The sequence below is a fragment of the Misgurnus anguillicaudatus genome, chromosome 1 (assembly GCF_027580225.2).
Source record: "Misgurnus anguillicaudatus chromosome 1, ASM2758022v2, whole genome shotgun sequence".
Classification (NCBI taxonomy): domain Eukaryota; kingdom Metazoa; phylum Chordata; class Actinopteri; order Cypriniformes; family Cobitidae; genus Misgurnus; species Misgurnus anguillicaudatus.
This window is the reverse complement of record NC_073337.2, coordinates 7,001,889-7,023,482: the sequence shown is the minus strand read 5'-3', so window position 1 is coordinate 7,023,482 and position 21,594 is coordinate 7,001,889. Positions and strand designations below refer to the sequence as shown.

Below are 21,594 nucleotides of genomic sequence, written 5' to 3'. Positions count from 1 at the left end.
AGCAGGGAAAAGCTTTTGTTTTAGCATTTTTACTGAAAACACTGTCAACAATTCCCGAATATATATGATTAGATTTATTTATCTTTTTAGTTTACAAATAATATAAATGCGCAAGAGTAGCCTATACAAAAAAACACGGAAATACAAACTACAAAACTGATAACAGAAGTACAAAAACAAATAAAGATAGTACTTACAAACTCAAAAAAAAAAAAAAAAAAAAAAAAACGCTACTAACTTTACCTAAACGTTGATTTTGTTTATTACAGTTGCGCCTTTGTACTTCACACAACTCACCACAGGAGGGCGACAGAATGCCATTTATAAAGACCATAGTCATAAACAAGACACCGCAGCTCTATCACTATGAATGAGCAAAAGTGCAACGTTCTAGCAAATAAAGTACCGCCTTCCAGTAAAAAGAGCCAATCGTTAAAGACTACACGATTCGCTGAGGGAGGGGCTTGTAAGAACTTGCGCATACGCAGTAGCCGGGACAGTCTGAAGAAGTGTTTTTAGCATAATTTGAGCGTAAGAAACAAACATCATTGTACATTTGATGTCAAGTTTAGTTGACCGAAAATATGTCGTTAAAGTGTGAAGTAAGTCATCGATTTGAAAGAAATCAGTATTCATGTAGAAATGATTTGATCTTGTATGACTGAAATAGCTGCACGCAGGCGTTGCAAAAATTGCCGCAGAGTGGGGAGACTTGGTTTAGGGACGTTGCCGTCAGTTTAGTGACGTCATTTATCTGCCGCGCACGTGTACTCGTGAACCAGGAAGAGCCCGTTATACGCCTATGATGCTCACATTTGCATTAACAGTCGTTCGCCAGTAAGTGAGTGCATGAACGTACTGTTTGTTTAAATGTTTTTTTGTTTGAAATAGTGATAAATGAGTGATATACGCGCTAATTATCTGTTTCCTGAAATGTATAGCAAATGACATAACTTTAGAATAATCAAATGTCCTGACATGTTCACTGTCACTAACATAAGTTATTATGTGATCTGTTTCTTAGTGGCGAAACGCACTACAATAGAGATAAGTTGCTTCAAGGTAAGTTAAGTAAAAACAAAACGAAGTGTCCAACATTGACCTCTATGATCAGCTGATCACCTTGCAAGCGTGTGTTTGTGTTTGTGTGTAGGTCAGGGCATTGACACACTCCTGTCAGATACAGGACATCAGCAGGCGGCAGCTGCTGGCGTGTATCTCAAAGACCTGCATTTTACTAATGTCTTTGTCAGTAACCTGCAGAGAGCCATTCAGGTGTGTGAGTTTATCAAGTTTTTTTTTGTATCTAACCCCAACACGGTAAAGTTTAGCTGAAGTGGTTGATTTTAATCTTTTACATTACAAATATATTTATTTTGGGGTGAATCTCATTAAATCTCTTCTTCTTTCCGCCAAGACGGCTGAAATCATTTTAAAAAACAACCTTAATTCTTCTGCTACTGAGATGGTGTTGGATCCTTTACTCAGAGAGAGGGTGAGTGTCAACTAAACTATTCTCAGTCTCATTGGCTAATGTTTACATGGACAAATTTAGTCAACCCGACTGAATTTAATCCGATTGCAGTTTACGACAGTACAATTTACATGTACCCTAAAACATTGCAACCTGTATAAAACGTTCATTTACATGTACATTCTATATATGCCCTGTCCCAATATTCACACTAAGCCCTAAGGTCTTCCTTGAAGTGGACACTTGTTGAAAGTGCACTTAGCAGAGTAAGTGCGTAAGGGCCCGAAGCGGTGAAGAGCAGAATTGGGACAGTTTGACACACGTCACTATCTACGTCACTTCTGTCGTGATCTGGGGCTGGATTTACGAAAACATTCTTAAGACAAAAAAATTGTAAAGTAGTTTAGATAAATTATAAGAAGTTCGTAACAATGTTTCAAGTGCACTTCTCAAACACTTTTTAATATTCTCAAATATTTACATAAGAATATCTTAAATGTTTGTCTTAAGATTAAAATGACAAGCTTTGAAATGAATTATTCTACCCTGCTCATGACCCTGTGGATTGATTGCTGGTTTACCCGCTCAGAGCGTTTTCCAGCTGTTAGTAATTTCACAATAAATGTACTATAAAGTAAAATGTTAGCTAATATTATCACTAATACTTATGTGTTTTGTAACACAATAACTGAAGTAAGCCATTGAACTCTATTATTTTAGGAGTATGAAATTCCTTATTAAACTTATCTTTGTGAAGTAAACATTTTAAATGTTTTCCCTCTGAGTTTTGCCGGCGTCCGACCATAGCAACCGTTTCGCTCCCTCATTGGTTAGCTGTTGGAAATGTCAGGACACTACAAGGATTCTGGGTAATAGCCCATAGCAAAGTGCGGTCTGATGCGCACTTGCGAAAAGGGTGCATTAAGTGCCCTTATGATCACCCCTGAGAGCACCATTACAGAATCGGGACACCCTACGGTCTTGCACCCGTTAGCGAGAGCGCGCATATGAGGGGCACAAGGGCAGAAGTGCGTATATTGGGACAGGGCCATAATCCAAACCAAAACGTGTGTGCAAGTGCACAGCCAGGGTTGCCAGATTCGCGGATTAAAATTAGCCAAAAAGCACCCCAGTGACTATTCACAGCCCAAATACCAATAAGTAATGAACAAAATCCTTTCATTTTTAACCCGCAGAAAAAAATCAACTCGCGGAAAGTTGCCTAAATCTGAACTTCGCCAAAAAGCAGACTTGGCAACGTTGGTTCTCAGAGTTAACACTTTATCTCTTAATAAATGTACAAAGTCATAGTTGAGTTGTAGAAAGTTGTTCTTAAAAAGTTTTCAGATATTGGCAATGAAAACACAATTTTTGAAAGGCACAAAGCTATTTTATTGCTTTATGAAATGTTATGAAAGTACACAAATCCTGCAGAATGTATAGCACGTGACCCCATTACCTTAATAATGCGTGTTGTCATCGCCTTGCTCTTGCATGTTTTTTCTTTTGCATTCCGATTGAGAAAATACTACGATTCACGCATTAACATGCATACTTGTCTCCTATTGATCGTATCACAGATTGATCGCCATCAATACGATTACAAACAGATAATTTGGTTGCATGTGACCGGTGTTGCACTGCATTCACAGCGTAAAGGTTGTGGGTTCAGTTCCCATGTAATACAGTCACTGATAAAAGTTTATACAGTAGCTTGAATGCACTTTTAAGTTGCTTTGCATAAAAGCTTTTGCCAAATGCCTAAATGTAAACATAGCATTAATTCAATTGTTTGTGTGTGATGCATTCTGCAGGGTTTTGGAGTGGCAGAAGGACGCCCGAAAGAAGATCTGAAGAACATGGCTAATGCTGCAGGTCAGGCCTGCCGAGACTACACCCCACCCGGAGGAGAGACATTGGATCAGGTAGATCTTACATCCTTTTAAAAAAGATATTATATAAATCAAGATGAATAAATGTTCAGAAAGTAGCTTTTATATGGTGCATTTTACATTTGGTGCAGCTGCATGTAAGAATAATCAATACGTCACATTGTACTTGTTGTTAAAAGTGTTTGGTTGAAATACGTCACACAGAATGGCAGAAGTGTGTTTCTGTATGTGTATATCCAGGTAAAGATGCGCTTCAAGAGGTTCCTCAAATCTTTCTATCAGCGCATGTTAGATGAACATGACTCACGCAACCATTGTTCTGCGTCCTGTTCTGGACCATCAGAACCGGAGCAGCCTATAATTGCTGGACTCGCTGATGATGGAGTCCGTGGCATACCCGTCCACGCTTTGATCGTCAGTCACGGTGCGTTTATCCGCGTATCCGTGCGCCACCTTGTGGAGGACTTGCAGTGCTGTCTGCCCGCAGGCCTGAAGATGAACCAGGTGTTCTCACCATGTCCAAACACTGGCATCAGCAGGTTTATCTTTACACTCCGGAGAGAGGAGAGCGGCCCACGAGCTACACACATCTACTGTGTCTTTATCAACAGAAAAGACCATTTGGAGGATGTCAGAAAACCGGTGTTATGAGAGTTAACATCTCTGACCTGGAGGGGCATGGCCATTGTTTATTTCTCCATACATACTCAAGAACTTGTAGTGAAGATGTGTGATTTATTTAATGTGTTTATAATATACATGCATTGTGTTGATGATATTAAGGCTGTAAAACTATTTTATTTATCCTATCAAATGACTGAATGCATCTGTTTGATGCCCATTGAACTTATAGAAGCACTTTTTTCACACTACTGTTGTTCAAATATATATACCCAAAAATAATGTACTGTATTTAATAAAGTTACTGACAGAAATATAAGCCTTCATTGATTTTTTTGAATGTACTGTAAGCAAACTATCAAAGGCATTTTGCCTGTGCATGTTTTCTTAATGCATTTTATAGTTTGCTGTAAACTTTTTTTTTTCATAAATAGATTAGGTGTAAAACGGCTTAGAGATTATCCTTAGAAGAAGTGTTGTTGTTGTTTTGACCATGCATTGTAAACCACCCCGCATTTTTTTGTGCAGGCAGAACTAAAAATTTAACTGAATCCACACAAGCACTTAATCTAATTCAAATATGAATAAAATAATTTTTAAAGGGGCCATGGCATGAAAATCTGACTTTTTCCATGTTTAAGTGCTATGATTGGGTCCTATGTGCTTCTATCAACCTAGAAAATGTGAAAAAGATCAACCCAGTAACTTAGTTTTGGTAAACCATTCTCTACAAGCACATGAAAAAATTTGGCTCCCCTTATGATGTCATAAGGAGTTCTTATTATAATAATACCACCCCTTAATCTGCACTATCCAACCACAGCACTGCCATTTAGTGCAGAGAAAAGCACAATTGAGTTTTAATTGCAACAAACCACCATCATTGTGATCAGTGTTTGAATTTTATCAGCCTATTTGCATTTTAAAGGAAACACCCAAAACAGCACATTTTCGCTCACACCTACAAAGTGGCAATTTTAACATGTTATAATAAATGATCTGTATGGTATTTTGAGCTAAAACTTCACATATGTGCTCTGGGGACACCAAAAATTTATTTGACATCTTAAAAAAGACTTGTGCCATGGCCTCTTTAAGAAGTAATTTTATAATGTCTGAAATTTGTAATAATGTCTGTTAAAAGGGACATATCATGAAAATGTTCCATGCTTAAGTGCTATAATTGGGTCCCCAGTTCTTCTATCAACCTAAAAAATGTAAAAAATAACTTAGTTTTGGTAAAGCATGTGCAAAAATAGGTAATTGTAATTTGGCTCCCCTTGTGATGTCAGAAGGGGATAATACCACCCCTTAATCTGCACTATCCAACCACGGCACTGTCATTTAGTGCAGAGATCAGCTCATTTGCATTAAAAAGGACACCCAAACACAGCACATCTAAAAAGTGGCAAATTTAACATGCTTTAATAAATTATCTATGGGGTATTTTGAGCTAAAACTTCACATACGCACTCTGGGGTGAAATGTCCCATTTAAATGTTATTATATTATTTCAACTCATCAGAATAAATTAAGCATTTTCAACATGGTTGTGAGTGTTTGTAAATTTTTATTAAGTTTGTTTAACACTTGAAAAGTGTATTGATTGCAGTATGACTTCTTGTGTTGTTTAGGGCAGACTGAGATGTGGCATCTCACCCAGTAGATGGTGCTGTGTTACTGGCCCCTAGAGGAGACGGGGGTGACACGTCGATGCTGTCGCCCACTCTGACAGGAAACCTTCACCATCTATGGTCCCTCATTCTCCTCCGTGATCTTCTAAGGGTTGTCATTTTCCTGCCGGTGAGTGGGTGGCAGTTTGGCTAGGTCGGTCACGCAGGGGACCTGGATGGTTTAAATGCTCTGACGTGCCGCAATTCAAGCAGACGATTGACTAGTCTGTGGCCGCGCATTCTTTAACTCCTACAAGAGCTCTTAAAATATCAGACCAGAAAAAATCACATATATATTTTCCCTGCCAATAAGCAGCCTGCATCGTTTGAGCCCTCGGTATATTGCAGAAGCTTTTGGCAAAGCATAGTAGGCCTATGTTTATACATGTACTGACTGCCATCTGTGGTGAAACGAGTGCAAAACAGCTGTTATAATTGCTTCTATAGAACAGTAAAAAGCCACAGAAATCCTCACATTTTTTATTTCGTTTCCTTGTATAGATTTCCAAAACAAAGTCACATGCATGCAATATTTTGTTCTGCTTTAGTCCAGCTGCTCTTCATAAAACTGCCCAGCTGAAGAAACGGCCTGCTTGCTATTCTCATAGCCGGTTTAATGGGTCAGACTCAGGGCCGTGCACAGACATTTTGAGGGGCAGTGGCCCAAACAAAAAAGGGGGCACGAGGGGCAGAATTTATATGGTTTTAACAATATGATGTGTTATAGATTAGTATCAAATAATATAAGTGATTATGATGGAAAATAGACTTTATAACAAGATTTAGAGTGTGACAAAACTTCTTAATATTCTATATGATTTACATGCTTTGAATCCATGTTTGCAATTTTGAACAGCTTTTGCAGCCTCCCTTCCAACTCTGTCTTTTTTTTAAAAAAACATTGTTTTTATTTTTTGTCGACAAAGTGTGCTAACAACAGCAAATTTGGTGTTATTTATATTAGATCTCATCGGGTACATTACACATTAGACAATCACTGTAATTCTAAAAATGTTTGCTAAGTTGTTAGCACTTTAGAAGACAGAGAGCAACTCATTACCCACAGAAATACAAAAACATAGGAAAGCCGAGAGAGGTCATCCATATTTTTATTTTTGCTGCTTGTTTTCTCATGATCTCGAGATAACAAAAGTTGTTTTCTCGCTATCCAGACATAATAATCCAAATGCAATAATGTAATTTCCTGTACATAATATTTCATTTACCTTGAAGTGGACTGCTGATGCATATGGAGTCTTCGCCGTTACCACGCGTAGCTAATTGTCGATAGACTGATAAATAAATAAAGTTTGATGTTCGTGAATTTAGGGACCATCTCTAAAGTGCACTGTACACGTTTCTATCTTCAATAGTATTTAACAGTTTATTTGAATAAATATAAAACATCTAAAAAAGTGTGCATTATAGTTGACAACCACGAACACTTTACAGTTGGTTTTGTGACTGTTTGTTGATTTAAGTTATTAAATTTTAATGCTGTTTAAGGTAGAAACGTATATGGAGTACTTTAGAGACGGCCCCTAAATTCACCGCCCTATCAAATTGTCAATTATTGGCAAATCTGTTTCATCTTGAGCGAGTCCCTGATATAAGTAAAATCTTAGGCTGCGTCCGAAACCGCATACTGTATAGTAGGTACTGAATTAGATGAAGTACCTACTTACTTAGCGTTAAAACAGTAGGTACTGTATAGTATGAATCCTGGTAGTATGAATGAGATTCGGACGTACTACATCCGCCATGTTGCTACATCACGTGACATACGTCGTCATCACGTCATGTCATTTTAGCGCGAAAACAACCGCATGCCCCGTCTTCTTCGTTGGATAACTCCTCTCCCGGGGCATCATGGGATAGCGAAGCGTCCATCGTATGCACACTGCAAAATCTAACCGGAAGTAGTAGGTCATCCGGGTACTTTTCGCATACTGTTTTTCGAATACTATGTATTCGGACATACTACTCACCTCGCCTACTGCTTTTCGCGTACTATATAGTAAGTAGTAGGCTGTTTCGGACGCAGCATTAGAAATTTGTTCATCCATGCTAATTTAGCTAAATATGCTTTTGCTGTCTAAAAATTATGTTCTATTGAGTACACGTAAGCTTTAATCACATCACAAGAATACAACTTTTGTTATGTCGAGATAACGAGAAAATTAAGTAGTGATCCCGAGAACACAATCAAGCAAAAATAAATATAGAACACGACCTCTCTCGGCTTCAAACTACCAAATTACTAATTGAGCAGCTCAACAACTGAGGTAATGTAATGAATCTACCTGTTAATACAACAAACTGTCGTCTTCGCCCTTCAAAGAGTGGACACAGAATGTGAAAGATGCTGCGGAGCGGGCGGGAAATCACGAAGTGGATTACCAGAAACAGTGGATCTTTAGACGAGCGGTAACAGAACACTTTGACTGGGGTTGGCGAGAGGGGCACCTCAGCCGATTAGGGCAGAAGGGCAGTTGCTCTAGCCACCTGGCCACCCCCCTGTGCACGGCCCTGGTCAGACTGACAAATACCCTTTAAAACCATCAAACCTGACCAGACCTGAAGCTTTGTTCAGGTAAAACTTTCACAAAAAGTATTAATTTTACAGTACTGACTTCCACTCGCTTTAAAACACAGATAAAGATTATGTATCTTCACCTAAAGAGAAGTTGTAATTGCACTCTTAGTCTTATGCTTTGTCTTTAAAACCGACCCATTATCATCTCTGTCCTTATGGAGGTAAAGTAAATGCCACTTAATTCCTGTTATTTAAGCTTCAGACAGCCGTATGGTGTAAAGTGAGCATTGGGCCGGCGCTCAGAGAGTCTCGAGGGAACACACATTGATGATACAGCAAAGCTCTCATGGCCCCTGTGAGATAACAAGTCAATACAATCCAGTTAAAGTGTTCATTAATCAAACACACACACACAGAACTAATGTAGTGTAAAGAAACCACATCACCCATCTATTAACTAACAGAATCCAATTTCATAGCTATTTTGAGTTAACAAATGAAAGCATTTCATTTTGAGAAGCTGTGTTTATAAATAAGAAGGTTTGAAAACGGCTTAAGGATGTAAGGTAACATCCGGTCTGATGGAGGAGTTTTTTTGGCATGTTAATGATCATCTCTTCAACATTTTCAGCTCATAATTAGAGGTGTTTCATTTGTGGGTACTGATTGCACTTCCTGTACTCTCTATAAAAGGACCAGAGGGCTGGACCGGGACTTTCGGATATCCTGTTCTTGCTCCTGTAACTCAAAAATGGCCTGAGGTCAGTTTTCCTCAGAGCTAAACCACAGCGTGACCAAACTGGATCGTGCCACAGACCTTGGTGGGGACATTGTGGGCAGAGAAAGCTCTGTGGTGCATCGTGTTCCGGAGTTTATTTTCCTTCAGTACACAAACAGTTGCTTTCGAAGAGTTTGTTTATGCAGAACATGCACCCATGTGGTAATTGCCATGATAAAAGAGAGAGAGAGAGAAAGATTCAGTTTTCCTGAGTTTACATTTGTATGTGTTGAGGGATCATTTTTATTTCATTATGCAAACATTTCCGCCAAATAAACATAACAAAAAAGACCTACTCTAGAATACGGCAAAGGAAATCCGTGTTTCATTCATGAAACATAATTTAAGCATCATACTACTTCATATTTAAAGGAACACTCCACTTAAAAAAGTATACTCATTTTCCAGCTTCCCTAGAGTTAAACATTTGATTTTTACCGTTTTGGAATGCATTTAGCTGATCTCTGGGTCTGGCGCTACCACTTTTAGCTTAGCTTAGCAAAATCCATTGAATCTGATTAGACCATTAGCATCACCCTCAAAAATAACCAAAGATTTTCGAAATTTTTCCAATTTGACTCTTCTGTAGTTACATCGTTTACTAAGACCAAATTAAAAGTTATGATTTTCTAGGCAGATATGTCTAGGAACTATACTCTCATTCTGGCGTAATAATCAAGGACTTTGCTGCCGTAACATGGCTGCAGGAGACACAATGTCCTTGATTATTACGCCAGAATGAGAGTATAGTTCCTAGCCATCTGCCTAGAAAATCACAACTTTTAATTTTCTGTCAGCCTTAGTACACGATGTAACTACAGAAGAGTCAAATTGGAAAAATTTCAAAAATCTTTGGTTATTTTTGAGCGCGATGCTAATGGTCTAATCAGATTCAATGGATTTTGCTAAACTATGCTAAAAGTGGTAGCGCCAGACCCAGAGATCAGCTAAATGCATTCCAAAACGATAAAAATCAAATGTTTAAAGGTGCAGTGTGTAAATTATAGCAAATTGCCAACGTGTTAGTCCACTGCTCACCCCTCGCTTTTGAAACACATAGAGAAGCTACGGTAGCCACCACCGGACAAACATGTCTTAGTCAGAGACAACTTAGTAAAAAATTGTCCGTTAAGGGCTTCTGTAGAAAAATGGCGGCACAAAATGGCGACTTCCATGTAAGGGGACCCTCTGTGTATGTAGATAAAAAGGTCTCGTTCTAAGGTAATAAACACATAACAGTTCATTATGAAAGATCTTTATACACCCCTAATAATATAGTTTTGTATATTATTTTGCATTTCCGTCAAGAGATCCTTCTAAAAATTACACACTGCACCTTTAACTCTAGGGGAGCAGGAAAATGAGGATTTATTTTAAAGTGGAGTGTCCTTTAAAGCAGTGGTTCCCAAACTTTTTCAGCGTGCGGGCCCCCTCGTGTATGGTGCATTCCTTCGTGGCCCCCCAAAGAAAATTTGTGACAAAAAACTGTTCTAAAATTTTAATAAAAAAACATTAAATTATACAAAAAAAGTAGTGCTTTTGGTTAGTAGCCTTATTTTTTTTAGGTTTAATTACAAAGAATTCATGAAAAATTAATGTATTTCATAAAACTGGGGCCCCCCTGGCACCATCTCGCGGCCCCCCTGGGGGCCCTGGCCCCCAGTTTGAAAACCACTGCCTTAAAGAACACTTCAAAAATAAAAATTTTACTGAATGTCCCTTGTTTTGATTTACAGCTATATCTTGGCATGCTATCAGTCCTTCACATTAATGTTTAGTGACTTTGTTACTCCTGAGGTTTGCTTTTGTTGGAAATCAACTGAATAGTGCCAAGCTATTAAAACAAATGTCTACTCAATCCCTTTACAAACTTTATAACAACACAGATTATTATAATCACTAGGATTTTTCTCATGCATTAGTCTATTTGTATCAGGTGTAGTCATGAGTGATCTTGAGTGATCTCTTCAGGAAACTAGTTTGTTTTGTGCATTTGTGTTCAGTGTAAGCTATCACACAAGTATAAAGATTTCCACTGCAGTCTTACATCTGAGACACAATGGATTCAGCATTGCAGAGTGAACTTTATAATCTGATTTTATCTATTGAACGTGTTTAAGCTTCTGAATAACGTTCCTCTGGTTTTCTGAACTCACTTTTGCTTAGCAGGGCACACAAATATGCATGTTTGTTTTTCAAAACCAAGATTATTATTATGAATTGATTAAATATGTTTATGTTTTATGAATAACTTTGGTGCTGCTAATTGTTGTTTATGGACTAATGCAGACTTTCTTTATTCCCAAAGTAAATACAGGACATCAAGAACAACTTTTTGTTTCAAATTCGGATCTTCTGTGGATGAGACACACTGCCGAAATGAGTGACAATGTCCCAGTGCTGCAATGCAGTAAATTGATAGCCATTGCACAGGATAGATGCCTTCTGTTTTTTACACCAGAAGAGGGCGATAAAAATACCTGACAATGAATAAGATGATTTAACTTTTAAGATGAAGTCTGACTAAGATGTTCTGACATGTTTATTCTTGCAGTATTATTTTGGGCAGCATAAGGGTACATATTTTGCAGGTTCAGTAATGCAACTGTTGCTTGCTTAATACCAAAGTCTTTCTTTTGTATGCCATTCATATAGATAACTTTTTGTGCTATTTTAACATGCTGAGAGAAAGGATGTGATGTTCCTCTAGAGCCTCATTTGTTTAAAGGAACGTTGTGTTGCCTCCCTGCCTGCCTGTAATGATGATAAATGAATGGCTATATAGTTACTGTCTCAGTAATGATACATTTAATATGTAAATGGCCGTTGCTGCAGTGCTTTATTGGCACAGGGACAAACACAGTGTTATAGATGAGTCACTCCCCATGCACATTTTGTGTGTGTCTGTGTGTATCTGGTCCTTTACTAATTGCCCTGATACCATGTTCTCACTTGAAGGCTCACTTAAAGCCCCAAACACTTGTTTTGAGAATGGTATGACAAAATGGAAAGAGGTGTATACGCCCACCTCACGACCGCATCAGTGCCGGCAACACCTTTCTTGCTTGTTGGGACTGAGAATGTGTAAAGAATGCTTGTCATTTCAGGGCTGGGCAGAGGGAGCTGGTGTTGGTGTAGAGTTCGGGAGAACGCCGGGGGACTGCTGGGCTTGTGGTTGGTTGAGTCAGCAGAAATCCTCGACTGACATCACTCAGTTTTTTTCATCGTCGGACCAAAATAAAACTAAAACAAAAATGTCCTCGGTCTAAATCGGTCTCTTGAGTTACTCGTGCGGCCCATTTATATGCAAACAAGTCATCCCGAATATATAGCTTCATGTGTCTTCACGGTTTTGCGTTTAAATTTAAGCTCAGCATTGCCGTTTAATAAAAACAAATGAGAACTGAGGCTATCAAGGTCCAAAACAACAATAAAGTGCCATATAAAGTGGCCCATACAAGTCTTATATCAGCAAGTTTATAAGATTTATAAACAAATTGTGATGCTGTGAAAACCCAGCTCATTTATTTATGATTTAATATCAATGTGAAATCAAACTTTATGCTTCTAATCGCATAAAAATATTAGCCTATAAAACTAATAAGATCACAATTTGTTTTACTTGGATCTTAACAATTGACTATTTTTACATTATTAATCTTAATGATTCATCACAAAATTAAATTGATTTGTTTTATGCGCTAAATGATGAATTTTCATTAAGTGGCTTCTAGTGGTTTCTCTGTTTTCGGATGCAGATCAGAGCACATAGAGGACAATCAATAGTTGCTGTATAACTTAATGTCACACTGAGGAACAGGGACTCATTCGGTATAGTGTATAGTAAGAGACTTTGTAAGCAATCAAAATGACTGTGCACTTTTTAGTTTGCAAATTCGGTGCTGTTCTCAAAAAAAGAGAAATAACAGCACAAAAAGCCTTAAACACATGAGAATAATCACGATTCTGATCTTGCTCAGCAAAACTGAAGTGACCTTCATTTATTTGTTAGACAGAAGTTTTTGCCTGAGTCATTCTGCTGCGAGGATCAGGCGTAGTAACAGTGAGTTCCTGCTTTCTGCAGGGGTCAAATACTCTGAGAAACATCCTCCTCTCTGGGTTTCTGACAGCTCATGAACACAATGTGCTTTTAGTGCTGTACTTGCAACTCAGCCTGGCACATAAAAACCCTGGCCCAGTGAAACCTTACCACTGCAGGCACTATATTTACTGGTCAATCATAACCTTTGTAACAATGCAAGGTATCCATATACCTTTGCATATTCCTGTAGATGTTTTTTAATGAGAAAAAAAAACATTTTTATGTTTATATGTCCTGCATTTAATGCATTGAGTCAAAAAGAGACGGCTGGGTTAAATTAACAATTTTTTTTTATATTTGACCTAATTGGTTTGAAACAACCCAGCATTTAAGGTTGAAACAACCCACCAGGTTAAATTACACCCAACACAAATTACCCAGCATTTTTTTGGAGTGTATTTTTGAAATTACACAATAAATATTCCTTTGGCTTTGCAATCCATGACAATTTAAAGAGACAAAAGTATCACAAAAGGATACAAACACACTGTAAAAATTGCAGCATTTTTGTCAAATCAATACTTTTTTGTAACTTTAAAGGATTAGTCCAGTTTCTTAAAAAAATCCAGATAATTTACTCACCACCGTGGCATTCAAAATGTTGGTGTCTTTCTTTGTTCAGTCGGGGAGAAATTGTGCTTTTTGAGGAAAGCATCCCAGGATTTTTCTAATTTTCATGGACTTTGGTGGACCCCGACACTTAACAGTTTTAATGCAGTTTAAAATTGCAGTTTCAAAAGACTCTAAATGGTCCAAAACGAGTATGTGGCAAAACGATTGTCATTTTTGAGAAAAATAAAAAATATGCACTTTTAAACCACAACTTCTCGTCTATCTCTGGTCCTGTGATGCGCCAGCGCGACCTCACGTAATTGCGTAATGCCGTGGAAAGGTCACGTGTTACATATATGAAACGCACATTTGTGGACCATTTTAAACAATAAACTGACACAAAGACATTTATTAGTATCATTCGACATATAACAACGTCGGAGCGGTCCTCTTTCTCCACACTTGTAAACACTGGGGCGGAGTTTCGCATACATCATCCGTGACCTCTTGACGTCACTTATTGCGTGAGGTCGCGCTGGCGCGTCGCATGACCGGAGGTGGACGGGAGGTTGTGGTTTGGAGGTGCATATTTTTTATTTTTTTTGTCAAGAGTGACAATCGTTTCGCTAGATAAGACCCTTATGCCTCATTTGGGATCGTTTAGAGTCCTTTGAAACTGCAATTTTAAACTGCATTAAAACTGTTAAGTGTTGGGGTCCATTAAACTGAGAAAAAATCCTGGAATGTTTTCCTCAAAAAACATACTTTCTTCTCGACTGAACAAAGAAATACGTCAACATTTTGAATGACATGGTGGTGAGTAAATTATCTGGATTTTTTTAAAGAAAATGGACTAATTCTTTAAGTTAAACAATTTCAACATGTTTTTATAAGTCATGTCAACTTTTTAAAAGGAAAAAGCTAAAAATTATCGGTTGAATGGACTAGCAAATCCCTACTTGTTTTAACTTTTTACAGTGCAGTGGCTACAAGTTAAAGCGGACATATCATGAAAATCTGACTTTTCCATGTTTAAGTGCAATAATTGGGTCCCCAGTGCTTCTATCAACCTAGAAAATGTGATTAAGATCAACCCAGTTACTTAGTTTTGGTAAACCATTCTCTGCAAGCATGCAAAAATAGGTAATTGAAATTTGGCTCCCCTTGTGATGTCAGAAGAGGATATTACCACCCCTTAATCTGCACTATCCAACCAAGGGACTGCCATTTAGTGCAGAGATCAGCTCATTTGCATTTAAAAGGACACACCCAAAACTGGCACATTTTTGCTCACACCAACAAAGTGGCAATTTTAACATGCTATAATAAATTATCTGTGAGGTATTTTGAGCTAAAACGTCACATATGTACTCTGGGGACACAAACGATTTATTTTACATCTTAAAAACGACTTGTGAAATGTCCCCTTTAAGATAAAAATAATACATTGCATATAGTTACGTTCTAAAAAAATGCTGGGTTATTTTTAACCCAGTTTTGGGTCAAAAAGGAACAAACGCAGCCACTGGGTTCATTTAACCCCGACAATGTGTATATTTGACCCAGCAGGATAAAACAAACTAGCAAATTACAAGCCAACGGACCGGGTTCATTCCCATTGACTCAATGCTGGGTTGAAAATAAAGCAGCATTTTTTAGCAAATATCTGCTTTGTCAGAGCTTAGGGCAGTGCTTAATACAAAATAATATGCAATCTCCTTTTTTTTCAAAGAAGGAATGAAAGGCATCTTGGAGAATCTTTTGACCATTTTATTACAATCAATAATTTACAGCCCTATGTGGACAGGGAGTGACTTCTTTGTGCTTTTTAGGAAAAATAAAAAAGGCTGTGGTGCCACTTTTCCATGTTGAATTATTGATCAGCTGTGTCAGCACCACTACGGACCCATATGCATATCCATCTTTGTCACTGCACCTGACACTTAAACATCCCAAACGGCAGCTTTATTCTCAAATAGACTCTTTAGTAAGTTAAAATAGAGTAAATGCTTTTATCAGTATGGTACCAAAGCACAGCTGCTTGATCGTACTGAATGTCGTTTGTGCAGTGTGTTGAATGCTAAATGTCCACTGATGCTCCTGATGTCATGTGTGAGTAATTCTGCCCTGGATTTCAGTGGCTCTCCTCAGCTGTTGTGTCTATACCATTTAAACCCACGTTAATAAAAATCTAATTGAAAGGGTTTGAAACCACAGCTGATCTAGTTACGTGGTCTGTTACATCCCCGCCTTGTACAAAGCCCCATGGAATGACTGTGTAATTCATAACAATTATATTGTGTATCCATACTAAGGACACCAAGAAACAGTTAATATAATTACAGGACTAACTAGTTTATTTAAAGATGCTGGTCATTTTAAACATCAACGTTTTTTATACTTATTAATACACATTACTGACACGTTTCTGCCTCTTCAGTCCATTTGTTTGCTTTATAAGATGCTGCTAAAGTACTCTAGACTCATTTACTCTAAACAAATACTTTTTACTCTAATGGAGTAATTTATTCTTCAAGACTTTTTCTCATCGAATGAGTCACAGGCTTTTGAATCTGATGGGAGGTAAGCTGAAATGATGTGCAGCAGATGTTGGGTGTGCCATTATCTGTCTGAACTTGAGAGGTAGTGACAGCTGAATGCTAAATCTTGCACACGTTTGTGCTTTGATCTGGTTTTGCTCTGTTAATTGCACAGATGTGCGGAAGCAATGTGAATTGTGCCACTGCGGGTCTATTGTAACGGTTTGACACATCAAGTTCAATGTGATGTATAGTCAGATTATTTTTAATACATCGCTACAAAACTTCAATGCAAACCTTATTGACATAAAGGTTTGTGCCATGCTCAGTAATTTCCTGTTGACATCACTGATGGTGGGCTGATCGTGCAGGTGCTGATATCAGACCTGCACCTGAAGGCTTTCGACAGGGTCAGAACAGGTCTGGCCTTTAGCTATTGATTTAAGATCGCTTTGCTAATTAGACTCTGTTTTGTAAGGTGTGTGGGCATTTTTAAGACAGCTTGTGCCTGAATGCAGAACATAATTGCTACCTACTCAGCTACAAATGTTCATGGCTTAATTTTACTGCCAAGCTATGCATTTCCTTAGATCAGCCTGCTCTACTGACTGACAGCTATCAATCAATATGTCTGTGCTTCATTGGTAAATGTATTGTAATAGATCAAAGCCTTTTTTTTTATAACTTTATCATGCACCTTTCTTTTTCCTGGTGGGCAACGTACAGCATGGGATTCTAAACTATTTGAATCATTAAATCCTAATGAATTAAGTATTTAATACAGTCTTTATTTCTTGGATTTTTGGAGCCTGTCATTAAAATGTATTTGTAATTGAGTGATGGAATCATTTATGTAATATGTTGCTTATTCTGATTTAACCCTCCTCAAGCTTCCAAAATAATATGATTGGCTCATTTACAGCCAACAACAGCGCCTCCCCAAGCTTTACCCCAATTCTGCTTAACTGTACTCTCTGCGCACCTGAGGAAGCGCGTAAACGAGGCGCAGCATCTGTTGACGCGCAGGAATTACGCGCGGTCCGAGCATTCTCGAGAAGGTGCGTTTTCCCAGCATCATCGCCGTGACATCAAGAGAGGCAGCCTCCCGGAAGATGGGAACATATCTCCAATGGAATCACGAAGAAGGTTATGATCGGCGCGCAACGAAGGAGCGCAATATTCTGGAATCAGGTCGTTGCGTAAACTTTCAACACAAACAGCTTGCGAGGTGGCAGAAAGGGGTGCCATTGCTCTCCGGTGACAACTGGACTGTTTTTACACCATCCTGCTAAATAAGGAAGCAGGGCTGTCAGACATATGACCACCGTCCCGATTTGGGCGCTGCTATAGTACCCATCGCATCCCATGATCGAGCGCAAGGCGTCCAATAAGGCTCAGCATGCGACCCCCATTTCACATGTGGAGTGACAGCAGCGTCCCATCATCAGACGAGCAGCGTATGCAGTACGGGGCAGTTGCCGCGCGCTCTCTCTCTATCTCTCTCACTCACTCACTCTCTCTCTTTCTCTCTCTCGCTCTTCTCTTCTCCCCCCTCCCCTGATATGATGTCATGTAAGGATGAAGGTGTCTGTTGAGGTGAGATAGGGATTTTGATGAGTGGCATTCTCCACGACCCGGGGCTTTGGAGCTGCACAACATGGTCATCACCACATTAACCGCCACCCCAAGTTGTGTCGCGCTCTCTCCACGCTCCTCTGCCGCTCTCTTCTCGGGCCACCGTCGCATGCCCGAAGTCCTGACCTGCCTCGCTAAAATAAGCTTGCACCACCATGCCGAAGGAAGAAAAACTAGAAGAGTGGTATTTTTAGTGCCATTAATTTTGACCACGTGCCCCGAAGGTAAACCGGATGGCCATTGCGCAAAGGTCCCTCATCAGTATGTCCTGCGAGGCCAACGCGCAACACTGGCCAAGGACTGCTATTCTGCTCTTGGGATTGCTCCTAGTTGGGACTGCGTCCTCCAGTCCGCTTCCAAGTAGGACTAATAGTACAACTTTACTGGAGAAGCGATGGGAGACCCTCTTCTCCCGCTCCGTGCTGGGAATCTCTGGAGAGAAACCAGAGCAAAACTGGGAGAACGACTATTTGCTGGGCATCAAAAGAGTGCGGAGGTTGTACTGCAATGTAGGCATCGGGTTTCACCTTCAGGTCCTCCCAGACGGCAAGATAAACGGTGTACATAATGAGAACCAGTACAGTGAGTTCATGTAATGCAATCATAATATGACTCTATAGCGGACAGCTCCATTGCAGTGAGCTTTTATTCTGTATGTGTGTGTGTGTGCTTGCCGAGTCAGGTGTCTTTTGAAGCAAAGACAAATCTATTAAAAACATAGTATCCCTTAGTGCTAAATATCTGTCCCGGGCTTAAACATGACATGAATGCTGGGACAGATATAGACGCCAGCTTATTTTTACACCGGCTCCTTCTGCGGCCCAAAAGCGTTATAACATGCACGCCTGAAAGTGAGGGATGATGATTATCATTTGGCTGATGATGCGCACGAGAAATAATCTTGTTAAAGGGAAAGGCTACACTACGTGCGCATCCACAATTGACACCTGCAGGGGTTCCACCCACAGCATGCCTTGTTGTTTTGGAGGAGCAGCGTCATCCGGAGCCGCTTTATTCTGTGTAACATAGTTGTTTTGTTTGATCAGGTCTAATAGAGATTTCCACCGTGTCCAGAGGAGTGGTTAGCCTGTATGGTGTGAAAAGCGAGTTGTTTGTCGCAATGAATAGCAGAGGAAGGATGTACGGAACGGTAAGTGCATTTGCGCAACTCTTTTCTTTCATTCTTGCCTCTCCGCGAGTCCGCGCGATGACCAAACATTTGCATCCATAAAGAAATTGAACACTGAGTGTAAACAGGTGATGTTTCTCAACATAGTCCTTCATTCACTTTAAAGTAATTGATGATCTGTGCATTTGGCACGTATGGCGGTGGCGCGACTAATAATAGGGTTACAATGGTATAGGAGTGCATGGCTGTGTGCTGCATTCAATTATCTATGAGTATAAATATAAAATAGTCTGCTTTGTTGAACCGAGACGTTTGCCACAGCTGCAATGCAAATTATTACATTTTAGCCTATTACAGGGTACATTAAATCCAGGCACGGTGCCAAAGACCATATGCCTTATTCTAATGACTCGCATAAAACCTATTAACAAACGCATTGTTCTGTTTAAATAGCCGAGGTCAGCGTCATAAGTGGTAGTTTTTTTTTATCATGGGGCCGTTACACGTACGATAATATAAAGGCCCATCATGGTCACGTCTGTAATGTAGACAAACGTAACATGCCCAATTTATTCTGTTCATATATTACAATGTTAAATAGCAATTAATGTTCACAAGTATACTGTCAAAAAATGAGGTGTATCTATGAGGTACAAATATGTGCCAAAAGTGTACTTTTTGAAAGGGTACCACCCCAATTACATTTTCTGTACCTTTCTTTTGGGAATGTAGGGAAAAATACCAAGTGCGCTTAATTTGAAATGATATTGGAGCTGCTTGCTGTTTTGAGCATAATTATTAGTTATTAATTACAGTAACAAACATCAGTGCACACCCACACATATATGCATATTTGTGTAACAAATACTTTAAAATAACACCCATAATAAACATTTTACTACTAAATATATGTGACATGGAGACTGATGTAAAGCGTTAACTGAGTTTTAAAGGTAATTTGTTAACTTAGATACAGCAGTCTTGGCAGAAGTTTCAATATAGGTGTGTAAAACGCAATGCAACACTTGTTCCTTGGGGACGATGGGCGGATAATGGCTTAATTCAAAACTGCAGCAAGTTCTGCATCTAGGAAAATAGGTCTAGAAAGTGATGAAAGTCAAATGATCAAATAAAAAAAATTGTATTACCTATTTAGCCCGGAGATTAAATATGTCTGTTTAATGAATGGTTTTCTATTTAAATTAAGTTGGACAGACCTATTTCTAAATTTGCCCATTATGTTGCCTGTTTATGAAACCTCTTAATTGGACGAAAAGTGTTTATTTGCACTTTTTAGTGCTTTAACATGAGCAGATTATAGCAGTTAATATGCACCATTTGTGTTGTAGTTCATGCATTTATTTAATGTTTTTATAGCACTAATACAAAAAGCACTTGTATTATTAATTGTGCATCTGCTATGACTATACTTTTTTAGGTTTCTAATGATCTTAACACCTCTTCTTTTCTTTTTCAGCCTGTCTTTAAAGACGAGTGCAAGTTCAAAGAGACTCTGCTGCCAAATAACTACAATGCATACGAGTCCGCCGTTTACAAGGGATTCTACATCGCTCTCAGCAAGCACGGTCGAGTGAAGCGAGGCAACAGAGCCACCACTGCTATGACTGTCACTCACTTTCTCCCTCGAATATGAGCTGACTCTCGCAATAATTCTTCCTTTGCACTGGTCTCTTGAGAGATCTGACGACTGTCCCATGACAATACAAGGAACTGCAAGAATATCACCATAATAGTACTCATTCTTTTTTTATATGTATATTTGAATAGGTCAGCTTTTTATTAGAAACCCTTGAGTACGCTATTCATCGCTGCTTCCGTCTTTTATTTCCACATTTTCGATTACGAATGTGGAGGTTCCTCAGCCTTCCTGTCTCTAGTCCGGTGCTTGCCAAGAATGGAACAAACTTTGGGCGGATGATGAAGACCTCCTTGGCTTATTAACCGTGTAATTACATTTTTATTACCTCAAAGAGCTACAGTGGCACTTGGAATTTTGTAAACCTTTAGACCTTGTTCACACTGTCAGTCCAAATCTGATTTTTCAACATATCCGATCATATCTAGCACATGGAATGGCAAAAACAAACAAAACAAATTTACACTCTGCATAGATTTGGAAAACCTATTTCACATTCTCACACCACGTAAAACGTAAGCACGATATTGTTTATTTTTTTGTCACACACCAATCAGTCTGCACAGCGCTGCATGAACTCAAGCATTTTAAACACCTCCACCCAACGTCATTGCTATAGAAACCAATGAAGCTATTCCGGAAAATAAAAAAGTGTTACAAGACACACAAATTGGATCTGAATAGTTGTGATACACAGCGTGGACAGTTGGATATACACCAAAATTGTATTTAAACTGACAGTGTAAACATAGGCTTAGAATCAACAAATAGGGTATATACAAATGCTAAAGGGGGTCGCACACCAGATGCGCAGCTCAGCGCCGCGTCGAGTCGCGTCTAGGACAACTCGGAGGTATCGTAAACCGGAAGTGCATATTAAATAGCGCGAGCTTAGTCAGATAGCGTATACTTTAAAATGCAAAATATACGTTAGCAGCCAATGTTAATCGTTAATGATTTGGGACAAATATTATGTTATTTAATGTTAAACTATGTGAGTTGCGC

General features: G+C 38.9%; 2 protein-coding genes across 2 annotated transcripts; both read left to right on the top strand.

Annotated features, from left to right (window-relative positions):
• Positions 1 to 501: 501 nt before the first annotated feature.
• On the top strand, positions 502 to 4,306 carry tigarb (TP53 induced glycolysis regulatory phosphatase b). The gene is made up of 6 exons (XM_055190861.2): positions 502 to 837; positions 1,025 to 1,062; positions 1,154 to 1,275; positions 1,418 to 1,495; positions 3,289 to 3,399; positions 3,607 to 4,306. The coding sequence occupies exons 1-6, from the start codon at positions 803 to 805 to the stop codon at positions 4,015 to 4,017; spliced, it is 795 nt and encodes a 264-aa protein (XP_055046836.1). The 5' UTR covers positions 502 to 802; the 3' UTR covers positions 4,018 to 4,306.
• Positions 4,307 to 16,872: 12,566 nt separating this feature from the next.
• Positions 16,873 to 21,594, top strand: fgf6b (fibroblast growth factor 6b). Its single transcript, XM_055189912.2, has 3 exons — positions 16,873 to 18,385; positions 18,850 to 18,953; positions 20,410 to 21,594. Exons 1-3 carry the CDS (start codon positions 18,037 to 18,039, stop codon positions 20,584 to 20,586), a joined length of 630 nt encoding a protein of 209 aa, XP_055045887.1. The 5' UTR covers positions 16,873 to 18,036; the 3' UTR covers positions 20,587 to 21,594.